Source organism: Podarcis raffonei, chromosome 8 (genome assembly GCF_027172205.1).
Source record: "Podarcis raffonei isolate rPodRaf1 chromosome 8, rPodRaf1.pri, whole genome shotgun sequence".
NCBI classification, from domain to species: Eukaryota; Metazoa; Chordata; class Lepidosauria; order Squamata; family Lacertidae; genus Podarcis; species Podarcis raffonei.
Window position 1 is genome coordinate 43,145,392 of NC_070609.1, and position 15,451 is coordinate 43,160,842.

Below are 15,451 nucleotides of genomic sequence, written 5' to 3' on the forward strand. Positions count from 1 at the left end.
AGTAGGCGGCAGTAAGTCTTCTTAGATTTGCATCTGCAGTATTAAAGTTACTATGCTATGCAAACCTACCTGGGAGTAATCCCACTGGACATGGGACTCTCTTGTGAGAAAACATGCATGGGTTGAGTAACACAGTCAGTTCTGATTAAATCAACAATACAGTCATACCTTGGAAGTCGAACAGAATCCGTTCTGGAAGTCCGTTCGACTTCAAAAACATTCAAAAACCAAAGCTCCTGCAGCCAATCGGAACCTTTGGAAGCCCCGTTGGACGTTTGGCTTCCAAAAATAGTTCAGAAACCAGAACAGTCACTTCCGGGTTTGCATCGTTTGGGAGCCAAAACATTCGGGAACTAAGCTGTTAGAAAACCAAGGTACGACTGTACTGGAGTGAATACTGGAGCTCATCTTGTGAATGCTCCAATGCTGGTAGACATTATAACTCTCCCTGCTGAAAAATCTTTTCAGGCCGTGATTGTGTCAGGATGGGTTGAGCCATAACCTAGACCCGTTTTGCAGCATTCAGAAGATCAGTTCATCATGGGAAATCAACTTTAAATGTCAACTTGCATTTACTTCGGTATTTTTTTTAAAAAAAATATGTATGAATTTTTTTTCATGCTCCTAGCTTTTGTTGTTTTCTCTTTGGTTCATCTGTAAAAGAACAGAGACAAGTACCCTTAAGCCTTAAGCAGGCCTGCCCTCTCCCAAATAAAGTATTTAGAGAGATGTATCTGCCCACTCTTTTCGTTTTCCTGGCTGACCCAAATGTATATGAAACACCTGGTCATTCATAACTATGGTTTATTGTGTGAATTGTCACGTATGAGGAATTATTTGATTGAAATACTGCTCCATGGAATACAGTGGGACCTACATCTGAGTAAATGTGCATAGGATTGCTCTGTAAGTTAAATGTTGTTTATCTCACACCCGCCCCTTCTAGCTCTACCTTACTTTTTAATTAAAAATGAATGGCTGCTTCTTTTAAATACCTCAGCTGCAGTCCCAGTGGCTATGACATTCCAAATGGCTTCATCTTGCTTGCACACCAACTACAAAGTGCAGCCCAATATGGCACTTTTACTTTATATGAGGAATAGGATAAAGAGATATGCTGGAATTATGCTAAATTGTTCATACAAATCTGATTATTTCTTCTAACACTTAGACAATTATACTTCCAACCTCCCTCTCCCCCCCCCACCCCACTGGGCCCTTTTTAAGCATTTCTCATACTTACACAATTTTGTTCATATCTGTAGCTTTGTTGATTTAGAGTCAGGCTAAATGCTAGTAGGCTCAATATATAATGATTTACCACCCAAATCCAATTTTCATGTGAACGAAGGAGACAGTTATACACAGAACGCAATGTGAGAAAATTAGAAAAATACCAGAATGAGAATCATTAAAATGACATACTGTGTTAATCCAAATCCATCCTTGTCACTGTGAGGAAAAAGGTTAGCAACTGATTTTTCTTTGCTGTCTTGGAAAAATGATGTTAAGTTTAACAGTTCAACTACACATTTAGGTGAGATGTTTTCTTTAATTAGTGTGATGTACAATACTAGAATTACATGGGTGTGAGTGAGCTGTGTCAATGCAGAAGGGCAGGCACAGGAGTCTAAGAGACCTCTCTCTTGGGGTCTGACACGGTTCTCAGTTAGATCAGTGTGTGGTGAAGTGCTTCAAACTGAGAGAAGAATTACTCAAATTAGGTCAGCTCTGTTTTGGTGCTTGGATGAAGGATTAATAAACATTTATCCCAATGTGATGTACAGAGATGGCTATCATTGACCAACCTTTAAAAATATTAAGAGTGCACTTTTGAATGATCAGGGAATTCTGTAGTTCTTTGTGACAAATGAACTTTTTAGAACTTTGGGGGGGGGCTGTCATGTATGTTTTTCTTTATAAGGCAATAAACTTAGATGGGCCAACAGTAAACATATTTGTTGGCACCAGGACTGAATACTTTTTTTCCAATTAATTAATGGGTTCTGTCCACTAATGTACATGTAGTTATACCAATCAGTGCTTTTCTGTCACCTAGTCTATTTCTCTGTACACCAAACAATAAAGAACAAATGAGGTATTTTATTGTCTTGAGAGTTTAAGAAGGACTTGTTGGTTCAGAAGTATCATCAGGGGGTGGAATGAATACTGAACTGTCCTGTCAGCAGCCTGCATTTGTACTTCAAAAGAAATGTTCTCACTCTCCTCTAAAAGCTCCTCGCACAGGTAGGAGCATCAATAAATCCTTGGTGAAAATTCTAATTGACATATGTGTTGAAGGCAGTCTTGCCTCTTTGTATAGATGGAGATGCTCGGGATCTCCATCATTTGGTTAAAGGTTGAAATTTGGAATGCAGAATGTGGGTGCTTTCTCCCACCTTGAACAACATAAGCTGTTGTATGAGTCTAATATGTGGGCCTATTTACATGGAGGCCCAATTCACAAAGCGCTCTCTCTCTCTTTTTTAAAAAGAATGACAGGAATCAAGCCTACTCAGCCTTCTCTCATAATGCCTAATATGCAGTGCTGAAAGGAGTACACATACCCGTTTTGTCCACCACAGAATTATCCTTAAGCAGGTGGGTGAGTGAGCTCACCCACTGAAATAAATGATTATAAATGTTTTTATAATCATTTCACTGGCCAATGGAATAGGTGAAGTTTAAGAAGAAGCCAACCAGAAATCACCCTTCTAAAACTGGCTTGAAAACATGCCTTTCTGAAACCACAAGAGAAGAGGTTCACATTTCAGTTTACTGTGGATGCTAATAAGGCTTCAGACAGGAACTCAACAGGCAAACTGGGTGGCATGTGATGGAATGTTATAATACTGGACTGGGTGGGAATGGCACTTGAGTTTCAAAACATCAATGATCAACAGCTTATAGCTCAGCTGACTGCAGACAAAAAAAGAACAACACACACTGTACTAGAGCATTTGTTCACTGGTGCACAAAATGGACCTCCCAGTCATCTTCCCTTCTTTTGCTCTATCAATTCTTCCCGCTTTCATTCCCTCCACTCATAGCTATTGTTGGATGAATGGCATACGTTCTTTATTCTCATTGTCCCCCTCGTGGTCTTCTTCCTCTTCGCCAGCTTCACTGGTTTCTGTACTGTCATTGGCCATCTATGAACAAAACAAAGGAAACCAAGAGGTTGGGTGGCCACCTGCCATGGATACTTTAGTTGAGATTCCTGCTTGGCAGGGGGTTGGTCCCTTCCAACTCTATGATCCTATGATTCTATGCAATGAGTCAAGAAAAAATGCCAAGGATAGCAGAGTTGGCCCATAAGACAACATTTTAAAAAAATTAAAGGTCGCACACATACAATGTTAGTTCTACTCATAGTAGAGTTATTAAAATTGATGGATCAAAGTTAGTTATGCCTAGGGGCTGAAGTTCACAAAAAGTGATCTCAAAGCCATTAAAGAAAAAAGAATGCATGTTCACAAACAGAGATCTTGCAAATGTCCTGTGATACTGATTATCCAGAATGAACCTTTTACCCCAAGCTTTTGCCTCAAGGGATCAGAGTCAAAAGCGTATCTTATGTACGTTTACTCAAAAGTAAGTTTCACTGAGTTCAATGGTATTGTATTCAAATACACGATCCTACTGTGAGGCAAAGAAAGGATCACACTGGGAAGTGGCCCAAAGGACAGATGTCCTTCTTGTGTGCCCTGGGGGCAGGTGATTTGCATTTGCAGCTCACATTTCTTTTGGCTAGAATGATAAAGATTGACATCAGAACCAAGTTCACTGTTGACATTTAAGGCTGCACAACAAGCCCATACAGTGGTACCTCGGTTTACGAACTTAATCCATTCCGGAAGTCCGTTCTTAAACTGAAACCATTCTTAAACCGAGGCATGCTTTCCCTAATGAGGCCTCCCACTGTCGGTGCCCTTCCACCATTCAGCTTCCATTCTTAGACTGAGGTAAAGTTCACAAACCGGGACACTACTTCTGGTTTTGTGGAGTTCGTAAACCAAATACTTCGTAAATAGGGCTGTTCTTAAACCAAGGTACCCATGTACTGCAGTAAGGAGTAAGGAGATCAGTGTCATCATGGACTGAGCAACTGATAAAAACTGCAAATGCAAACTGAGTTAAGAAAAGCAACATGTCCCATCCCTAGTCATGGCCATGAATTTCAATTGTTTTGCTCTGAGTAAAATTAAAATTTGAATACAGCTCCAAATCCATATTATGTCAATAACTTTATTAGGCTAACTGATGTGCAGAAACTGCCTTATTGACAATTGGACCCACTATTGTTCTCATCTGCTCAATCCACCAGAGCCTGACTTCGCATGCAGGGGAAGTCCCTAACTCACCAAGGGTTTGAGGACATGTGTTATCACTTAATCACCAGTGGAGCTTGAAAGCAACAGCCTTCCCATGCTGTTTTGCCTTCAGCAACTGGTACTCAATGGCATACTGTCTCTAAGAGTGGAGATAACTTCCATTATGGCTTGGGGCAACTTCAGATGACCTACCGTACTTTTAATGAGCATTCGTCCTGATTTTCTGGCGCAAAACTGATGTGAAGGTTAATTATATCCAGTCTTTACTGAGCATTCATTATTATTTTTTTGCAGGATGTTAGTCATTCATCCATTGCAAGCTTTTAAGTGTATTCTCTACATCACTTTCCAAACTGCAAAAAGTTGGATTCTTTTAACAAGTAGATTTGTTGTGCTAGGGAAACAGAGCACTTTAATCCATTTAAGCTGAATAAACTGGATGTTCTGGTATACATTTGCATAACTCCCGCAAAATACTGACAGTTTAGAGGCACCCTACAATTTATTTATGCATCTATTTTCCTACATTAATTTGCCTAATCCTTTTTTAAAAGCCACCAAAGTCAGTGGCCATCACTACATCTTGCAGCAATAAGTTCCATAAATGAATTAAGCATTGTGTCCAAATTATCTATTAAAAAGCAAGAGTTCAGACTTTTGTTATGGAAAGCAAACTGTTCCGAAATTTAGTTCTTAGGCCATAAAAAGAAATGGAACCAGTGAATGAATTATGTGTAGAATCCTCTTTCACCACAATGAAATATGTCCTATATAGCAACCAAGAAAAAATGAGCAGGGCATTGATGAAATTAGAAAAGTAAAATACAGTCCCTTAGGAAAATACATGTAAAGTTTGCTAATAAATGCCCTTCATATACACAGTAGTCTTGTGGGGTCTGTGTTGATGTAAAAATGTGTAGATTTCATGAATGTGATTAATTAAAGTGAAGGCTGTTTGCCAATGACTGTTCCTTTCTTGTTAATCCAGTGTAACTTTGCAATTCTATGTTCCCTGGGAGGATGTCCCAGGGCTATATGGATCATGAGATCTTCCACGCCAAGGGCAGAGAAAGAATTCTGGCTTTGGAGAAGGAGATCAGATGTTGGATGACACTTTCCTGTAGCAGCAGAAACTTCTATGGCCCTTGTCCTGCTGATTGTCAGAGTTTTGATGCCAGTAAGACTGAAAAGGGGGCATGTAGGGGCAACAGTGTAGGGAAAGGAACTGATCCAACACTTCCCATTCTCCCAATACACCCAAAGCCAGAAAGAAACTTATGCAAGCTCTAATTTGCCTTCCATTTGGAACAATTGAAAGGACTTTTTTTTATATAAGAACCCCCCTCCCAGAAATGGGTGGAGAAATGGATGCTGTCCAACCCTCTAAATGCATTGTTAAGAGATGACAAAATCTCATGGAACCAGGCACAGAATTGGTCAAGAGAGCATTCCACAAATAGGGAGCCATGCCCATTTTGGGCAACACCCACTGCTGCAATGTGCCCCCCCCCGAGAGGGTTCAACAATAGTGAATGTGACCATGTGTCCAAAAAAGAAATTAGTCACCACTGCCTAAAACTTATTTTCACTTACCAATGGAGTTGGTGTTTTCTCCACATCCAAAATTAATTTTCCTATGTTGCCTCTGTCATGGATTCTTTGCATTGCTTCTTTCACCTATAAGGTAACAAATGCCCAAGTTACATCCCCTTTGTGATGCACATAAACAAACAAACAAACAAACAAAAAACAGTTCACCTTTGAATGCAAGCATATTTCATGACGCAAATACAAATGAACTTGAATCTTTAGCCCAATGAGAACATGTTGAAGTACCAAAAATTGGATGAGAAAGGTGTGCAGTACATTAGTGATAATAAAAATGAACCCATTCAACCAAGTGTTAAAAGAGAATATTGAATATTAAGACTACAATCCTCAAATGTGAAATTGCTAATCTTATCATGAAAATACACAACTCCTACCTAATATAAGTCTCTATTTCTGAGGGCCATAAAACTATTTTTTAAAAAAGAGATCCAGTGGGGATCTGGGAAATTACAGACTGGTTAGCTTAATGTATGTTCTGGGGAAATTGGTGGAAAGTATGATTTAAGATAGAATTACCAAGCATATAGAACAAGTCTCGCTGAAGCAAAAGCAGCATGTGTACTGTGTACTTAAGAATAACAAAAAGCTTTTGAAAAGTACCTCACTAAATTTATTTTAGTTATTTCTTAAACTTATTAGTTGCTTGTCACCTGAAGGTCTCCAAGCAACTTACAGCACAGAAAAATATACAATACACAATATCATAAACTTAAACATGGTTTGCGTATCGAGGGCCCCAGGACACCCCCCCCCATAAAAGAATTCACACAGATACATATTTAAGATTAAGGTTGCTGGGCAAAATTTAGGCCACAACTTTATTGAATTACACAACGTGAGCGGTATTTGCTTAGGCACTGATGAACTATAATTGACTCCTGCCCGCCTCACAGGGAGTCTAGAATTGTAACCCAATGAGGGAGCTACATCGATGTAGATCAACGGAAGCACACCCCAATGTTCCCGTGGTCCTGGCATGGCCCTAGCCCCTAAGTGGACTTTGGACGAGATCCAAGGGCCCTGGAGCCCTTTAATGGAATACTCTTTTTCATGGAGGGGCTGGTGATGGCCGCACCTCCCCTCCCACATCCCTCACAGAGTCAATGCTTAACAGCCAAACCTTACAAAGTTGTGACAATTGCTGGGAGGTAGGCGAAAACCAAATGACCAGTGCCAATTTGCCAAGTGGAAAAATTCCTATCAGCCCCCTGCCGCAAAACAGGCGACCAACCAAAGTCCCAAGCAAGGTCAGGCCACCGACGTAGAAGAGGGCGGGAGGGCGGGTCTTCGGCGGTGGGAAGCAAGTGAGCGTGACGCGTCCCACTGCTGATTTATATCCCTCATGATCGCGCCAAGCAGCCTGATTGGCTGCCTAGAGGTGGCGCGATTGCGGGACCAATAGAAGAAAGAGCCGGGCATAGCCCAGCTCTTAGGGTATGGGGGAGGGGTCCTTCAAGCCCCCCACACAAGTGGGACCCTCCCTTAAGAGAATCCCAATTGCTAAAACGAGCCACCTTCCTAACCCATGGTTTGAAGTTTGCTTGTTTCAAACAAACCAGTGTTAAGATTAACCACAGTTTGTTGGGTACAAATAATGTAAGATGTGGTAAATGGAAACTGGAAGTAAAAAAAATTCTTCTTGCAGCTATGCCAGGAATGGAGTGTACAAGTTCATGTCTCACTCATTCGCCTCATACTAAACTGTGGTGTGGCTGCTACACCACATCCTCACTGGACCACTAATACTTTAGCAAGGGATCCTTGCCAATCACTTATTTTGCAAGCTTTTTGACAGCAAATAAAGCCATTTAGAATTTCTTAGCAAACTATAAGGGTTTGCTGTACCAAAGCTGGAAATAGTTCCAGATCTGAATGACTGAGCAAGCATGTTAAACTACTAGGTGAGACTTATCACCCAAATCCTGAATCTATTTCTTTGCCAAAAGAAAAAGAAAAGTAATGGACTACTCACAAATATGTGGTTTTGGGCTGGCAGCCAAAAAATGGTGATTAAAGTAGTTGCTGCATGCCCATATCTCATGCTCAGTGGAAGGAAATAAGCTTCCCTTGCATTTTTCTCTCATACACAGTATCAGGTTTAACCCTCTGGGGGAAAGCTCAAGGTGTGCTTATAGGCAAATTTTCCATAATTTGAGCAACAGCTGCTGGGAAAGAAAACAATATGATTCCAATTTTTAATATATAAAAATAAGGCTGCTCTGTGTATTGAATGCAGATGGAGGGAGTTAGGAGAGAACTGTAAAAAAGAAATTGTATGCATAGATGGACTTGTATCAGATTTCTAGGGGACAGAAAAACAGTTTTGTTGTACAGAGCAGCAAGAGAATTAGCCAGGTTTAAAGATCCACTTTTGGATATATCCAGTATTCTTTCTCTGTTTCTCTATTTTAAAAAGCAGTGTTCATTGTGGTTACTTTACTCCAAGGGAACTTCAGCTGCTTTTTGACAGAAAATCTAGTCATTCCAGGCCATTGAAGGGCACCATGTTGACTCCCCCTGCCTTTCTCTTGACTGTGAGCAACATATATGCCAAATAAAAATACTGAAAAGGTATAAAAATATTTGGTGCAAAGCATTGCTGTACCCTCTGCTGTGCAGGCTCCTTGCTCTTGCTTCTGTTACAACTTATTTATTTCTTTACACAACTTAAAATTGCAAGGACCTTGTCCTCTTTTACAGCAGACCACCCTACTTAACGGCTACAGCTCAGTGGAAGGGAAGCTGCTTTGTATGCCAAAGGCCCCAATTTCAATCCCTGGCATATCTGTGTAGGGCTGGGGGTTGCAGGCATATGCCTGCCCCCCTTCATGCTTTTAGACCTTGTGAACACAATACCAGTTGCTAAAAGGTGTGTTAGTTAGCTATTTTTAACCACTTTGAGGTTTGTTTGTTTTTTATGAAATAACTGTATAAATTATTTATTTTATATGTTTATTGCATTTATATCCCATTTTTTTCTTCCAAGAACATGGTTTCTTCCCTCCTCATTTAATCCCCACAACAAGCCTGTGATGTCACTTTGGCTGAGAGGCAGTGACTGGCCCGAGGTCACCCAGTGAGCTTCAAGGCCAAGTGGGGATAAGTGGTCCAGAAGGAACAAATCAGCAATGAGATAAGCAATGAAGGTGCCAGTAAAATGAAGCTGGTCTGGACTCAAGAACAGAAAGCAGCTTGGTGAATCCTTCCAGTCCAACCCTTTTCTTTCCCCCAGTGTACTTTGCCACCCCTATTGCTCAGCTGAATAAAGACTGCTGAGACTCCCATCCACCATTTCCAATCTTCAGGCTAATTTGGAATTTATCTAAAAGCACGAAGTCATTAGTGTCTAACTGAAACAATTTACCAGCCCCCATATGCACCGAGTAAATGTTTAAAGAGTTCTGACTCAAGTGGGATACAATAACACTTAATTGCCTTGTGTTTCATTTCTCAGTTTGCAAAGTACTGCCCTCTCAAGACTGGTTCACATGCCACATTACAATTGGAGGCATTGCCTGCATTTCTTACAGCTGGTTTATATGCTGCATATAGAAGCGGGAAAAGGGAAGAGCAGTTTGTGAAGTTTATGTCCATAATACCATTGTGTTAAGGATGTGGATCCACAGAGGAAGCATTCAATCCTCAGCATCTGCAGATAGAGCTGGGAACATAACCTATCTGAAATCACGGATTGCCACTGCCAGTGAGTGTAGACCACAGATGGGGAACATGTGGCCCTTCAAATGTTGGTAGGTCCCAACTCCCATCAGACCCAGGCAGCGTGCTAATGGTCAAGGACGATGGGAGTTGCAGTCCAACAACACAACAATATCTAGAGGGCCAAAGTTCCCCCACCTCTGGTGTAGACAATACTGAGATAGATGGGCCAGTAGTCTGACTCAATATAGAGCAGCTTCCATTGTTGCTAGGTATTTTGGGCTGCCTAAGGAGTATAATGGGCCTTTCTAGGTCCCAGTTGTACTGGGATTCTCTGTGGGGTCCTTGCCTCTTCTTCATAATAGATCTACATAGGGGTCTTTGTCAGGCTGTATTCTGACCATGAGTTAGATCAAGGCCATGATATAGAGGTGGCAAGAGTTGCCAATCTTTTCCATGGTCCCCCAGCCAACTGCTCACCTGGAAAGTCTTGGTACTAGTCATCGAGGGGGAAAGATACAGGCACCTATATTGTGTCTGCATGCCTTCTGCTTTGTAGCTCACTGACAGTAACTGGATCAATGCCCTCCACCAACGCTTACTCAGATAGCTCCCTCCCTCTGTAGCTGCTTTTTAGTAAAGACTAAACACAAACAATCATGCATGGTTTTATAGATCTTCAGAGGCGTATGGAAAGAAACTCATAGTCAAATGTAGCAGAAAACACAGCCACAACACCGAATGAATCATTACTGACAATATCTTTATGACAATAAAGATATATTATTATTATTATTATTATTATTATTATTATTATTATTACTGCATCACATCATACCAAAGGGAAGAAAGAAGCATTTCACCCAAACTGGTGGATAACATGGTAGTCTCACATATAATGTAACATCTGGTCATTAGGCCCTGTTCCAGCAATACTGGTTGCTTTTGTATCTCCAGAGCTGGTTGCATTTTAAAACCAATGCTGACACCTGCGTTTAATGCAACATTATCTACTGTGCTGTTTAAAATTTTCTCCACCGTTGTATTCTGCAGACATGGAGATACGGACCTCCTTTTCTTGCTCTGCTGGATCTAAGAAATGTGCACTGTAGGGAATTCGCCTACTCCTGATGAACTGCTGCATAATAATCAATGGCTATTTGGCTTCTGTGTGAGCAGAAAATGCAGAACCTGATATAAGAGAGTAAGTACTATTTACTGCATTTTTATTCCACAATTTCCCTAACTTTTATTACCACCACTGCTAACTTTTATCTTTGCAGTCACCCTATGTAGTACTTTTGGCAGAGATAGGGTGACTGAACCCAAAGTCACCCAGTAAGCATTGTGGAGATCTGAACCCAGCCTAGACTGACACTAACCACTGCACCACACTACCTGTCTGGTGGCAGTGTAGCAGCAGAGAGTATGAGCTATTTGCCACAACCACACTAGGTAAGCCCCTATCCCTCAGCCTCCATCTCTGCAGTTGTTGGAGATAGCTATTTATTTACTTATTGCATTTGTACCCTGCTTTTTAGCCAAAAAGACTCCCAAAGAGGTTTATATACCATATGTTAAAACAAGAGAGTTCCTGCCTGTCTAAACTACATGACCCACAAGAAAAAAGGCTGGAGGGAAGAGGGGGGAAAGCAAGCATTCTTCTGGTCCTGCCTGGGAGCATCCAGCTTCCTGCTTCTTCTCCTGCCTTTTCTCACCCACATACCTTCGCTGCTGGTGTATCATTAGCAACAGGGGAATGGAGAAAGGGAAAGAGAGGTCTTCATTCTCTCCTCCCTTCTCTGGCATCTGTCTCATGATCTTTGCTGCTCCAGCTCCACCACCCTCTACCATCTGAAGGATTCCTACTTCTTCAAAAGGCTCTGATTTTACTCCTTTGCTATTGCATGCTTGGAACTGCCTCCTTCACATCCCTCTTCAAAACCCACAAAGCCTTTGCACAATCGCCCATTTCTCATGCCTTATTGTGATCCAGCCAGTCGAGAAGCCTAAGCATGGGCAACTGAGGCTGCTTCCAGGCTGAGGGCATTGTTTTGGGGTGGGATTCAACCAATTGACGGCAAATCCAGGTTGCTCAATGATAGTGGATTGGGAGGTCATGTGCAACAAACTTGCTTCCCCAAATGATGGGACTTTTTGTGATAAGGAAAGTGATGGGAGAATGCATTGAAAAGTGTAGGATACTGCTCGTTTTGATGCAATGACATCTAACCTTCCTGCAACAAAATCAGAATGAATGCTCAACAGACAGGTTGAAACAAATACCTATTGCTTCCTTATTTTCCCCTGCCTTCTTTCTCATATTGTTTTTCCCATACCAATTCTTAGATGGTAAGCTCCTTTTGGCAAGGAGCTGCTTTCTTGAGCTCTGAAGTACTGTGGTGATGGCACTATAAATAAACAAACACACTGCTAATTTCCCAGTGTTCCTTGCCCCTCACCTCTGCAGTGGTTTTCCCAGTGCTTCTTGCCCCTGGCATGCTCCATAGCTGTATGTAAAGCATCACAGAGGACATTTCTAAATGGAGTTTCACGTATTCCTAGGTCAAACCCTTGTCATGTTTAACATACCCCAACAGGATATTAGCAGTATCCTCCAGTCCCTAGCTCATGCTGTTTCTGTTATAGAACCTTGATGGATTGTGGGTAGCTTTTTCTACTAATACAAGTTGAGCATCGTTGGAGGACAGATTTAAGCCACTGGTCAGTTACATTGCAAAAAGATAAATTCCCCATCTCTAATTAATTCCTTTCCCCATCTGCCTTTCCCCGGTGCTGCTAAGGAACAAGCAGCTAAATCACGTTGTGACGAATCACAGGGATGAGATCTCCATGGTTACAGGTCATGTGGTCTACAAATACAAGCTTTTAGCGTCAGAGTTACTTTGGCAACACAAGTGGCAGAGGTAACTGATGCAGATCTTGCCCAGATTTATGACAGGATAAATCCATACAAAAATGTGTCTATTTTGCATTCAGAGGTGCACTATCAGTCACCATAGGGTATATTCGCAGCTCCTATGCATTCACTGAACACACATAGGAGAGTGGGATCACTAACCACCATTCTCCCCTGCCTCTGGTGACTGCACATTGGGTGCATATAAAGCGGGGCTCTGCATGTAAAGGTGCTCCAGGCAAAGGTGGGAAGGTACGTAGCTCAGTGGTAGTGCATCTACTTGCACGTGGAAGGTCGCAGGTTCAATGCCAGGCATCTACAGATATGGCATATTTTAGCACGGATAGCTCTTAAGCAACACTTGCAATATTGTAACCTTTCAGTGGAGCCATCACCCTTAATGGTTTTCATTATCACTGTTGATTTGTCTGGCTTATCGGAGCTACAATGTTAACTTAGTAAAATACAGGTGCTTAGGGCATTCCTCAGTCCAGATGAGGGGCATGATGGTTTAGAGTTTAAAATAAATAAATCACAAACACTTGACATCACAAGGAACTACATAGAATGTTTAAAAGGCCAAGGGTCCTGTTGCAGGCTTGCAACCTAAAGGAGAGTGTGAGAAGTGATGACCACTGACTTGGAAGGCTTTGAGAGAGGATTAGACAAATTAATTAATGATAAGGCTATTAGTGGCTATGTTCCACCTCCACGGTCAGAGGCAGTATGTCTCTGCATACCTTCTGGGAATTGCAAGCAAGGAGAGCATTGCTGCACTCATGTCCTGCTTGTGGGCTTCTAATAAATAATAATAATAATAATTTATATATATCCCACCCTCCCCAGCCGAAGCCGGGCTCAGGGTGGCTAACAACAGTAAAAGTAATACAGCTTTCTAAAATCAATTCAAATTAATGGCAACCATTGGGCTAGAGTTCTATGAGGATTACCAAAGGAGGGGGTCAGGCTGTGCCTTGGCCAAAGGCCTGGTGGAACAGCTCTGTCTTGCAGGTCCTGTGGAAAGATGTCAAGTCCCGCAGGGCCCTAGTGTCTTGTGACAGAGCATTCCACCAGATCGGAGCCACAACCAAAAAGGCCCTGGCTCTGGTTGAGGCCAGCCTAACCTCCCTGTGGCCCGGAACCTCCAAGATGTTTTTGTTTGAAGACTGTAAGGTCCTCCGTGGGACATACCAGGAGAGGTGGTCCCATAGGTAAGAGGGTCCTAGGCCGTATAGGGCTTCGAAGGTTTAAACCAGCACCTTAAACCTGATCCTGTACTCTACCAGGAGCCAGTGCAGCTGGTATAGCACTGGGTGAATGTGATCCCGTGGCAAGGACCCCATAAGGAGTCTCGCTGCAGCATTCTGCACCCACTGGAGTTTCTGGGTCAGTCTCAAGCATCTGATTGGCGACTGGATGACAGAGTGCTGGACTAAAATGCATTTATATGCATGCATAGTAAAGTAAAGCTGCACCTACCCTTTACTAAGGACTAGACTAGTCCTTCATGTGAATGCCACATTAAACATGGGTAGGGAACCTCATCTTGGGTCCAAATGCAAGTCTCTGGGTCTCTCTATTCAGCCCTAGGACTCTCCTAATGCCACACCCCAACCCCAACCTCTATCCCCAGGCTTCACCCTGCACTGACATTGCTTCTTGTCTTCCTTGAGTGTTCTTGCCAGACTGCAATGTGTCCTTGAACTCTGACAATGCTTCGTGCTTGACTGGATGAAGGATAGAGAGGTGTGCAAGACTGTGTATAAACTAGCCTGGAGAGAAGCTGGTAAGAAATGGCTATTATTTCTTCTTTACTAGTGTGCCACCCAGAGATTGAAGGAACCCTAAATTGGATAACCTCTAGGCATGCAACATTTTAAACGTAACAAGTCATCCTTGAAGAAGCTTACAAAACGGTTGCAAAATAGGACCAGATATTTACCAGGCACATCCTGGGAAATAGGGTCTTTGGGGGCATAGGATACTTTCCACATTTGTATTCTAAAGCTGTACAACACCAGGAGGGGCTAAAAAGACAGCTGTGTCATTTTTTTGCCTTTACAATGAAGTATGTTTGTTTTTAGGTGCCCTGTCCACATCAACAGGGCTGGCCCTACCATTAGGTAGACTAAGACGACTGCTTCAGGCAGCAGATACTGAGGTAAGTGATAGGGGGCAGAGCTGTGTGTGCCATATAGAATGGCTCCTAAACTAGGCTGCTGCTCTCAGGAGCAGTGGAGGGCACTGTCACACCCTAGTAAGATTTAGCTGCCTATTTGGTTGGGTTTGTACATGGAATGAGGCATGTGCTATCATTGCCTCAGGCAGCAAAAAGGCTTGGGTTGGCCCTGCACAGCAAATGCCTCTAGTAGCTACACTTTCCTTTGCTTTTTCTTTTAGTACAGAAGGACGCCTTTCCCCCTGAATGGTCTGTTGCCATGGTAGCCAATATAAAAACAGGCCAGAAATGAAGAATTTTCTTTAAAAAGGACCAAAAACTGCTAGTGAAGGCAAACCTGGACTCTCAGGGACCAATTTTAGCTATTTAAACGAAGCTGCACAGTCCCACAATTGGAGTGCAAACTCTCAAGTTTCCCCATTAGCCTATAAATATGTTTTAAAAAAAAGTTCCTGACACTGTTTTGTTTACAGTCTTTCAGTCACAACCATGATCTTCGCTGATGAATCAGGACCCACAAGTGAGTCAAGCCCAGACCTAAGGTGGCTTGCACCCATGGGACCACCTGTCTCTCATTGGAATTCCCTTTGAAAGGGGGGCAGAGAGAGAAATGAGTAACCTGGTATGTAGAAAGATGATATTTTGGAAGGTGAGGCTTTTTTCAACCTGGCATAAGGAACTGCATTTTCAGTTAAAAAGGGTAGTGTGTTTTTCTTCGCATGCTGCAATTTAGGGATATGGGGTTGGGGA

At 42.2% G+C, this 15,451-nt stretch overlaps 1 protein-coding gene across 1 annotated transcript in view; it reads right to left on the reverse strand.

Annotated features, from left to right (window-relative positions):
• Positions 1-2,762: 2,762 nt before the first annotated feature.
• The window catches only part of VAT1L (vesicle amine transport 1 like), a 46,600-nt gene continuing 33,911 nt past the window's right edge, over positions 2,763-15,451 (reverse strand). The window contains exons 8-9 of the mRNA XM_053399596.1: positions 5,928-6,011; positions 2,763-3,152 (exon numbers count right to left, since the gene is read on the reverse strand). Of these exons, the coding sequence (XP_053255571.1) occupies positions 3,051-3,152; positions 5,928-6,011 (186 nt within the window). The 3' untranslated portion in view covers positions 2,763-3,050. The remainder of the gene's footprint in view (positions 3,153-5,927; positions 6,012-15,451) is intronic.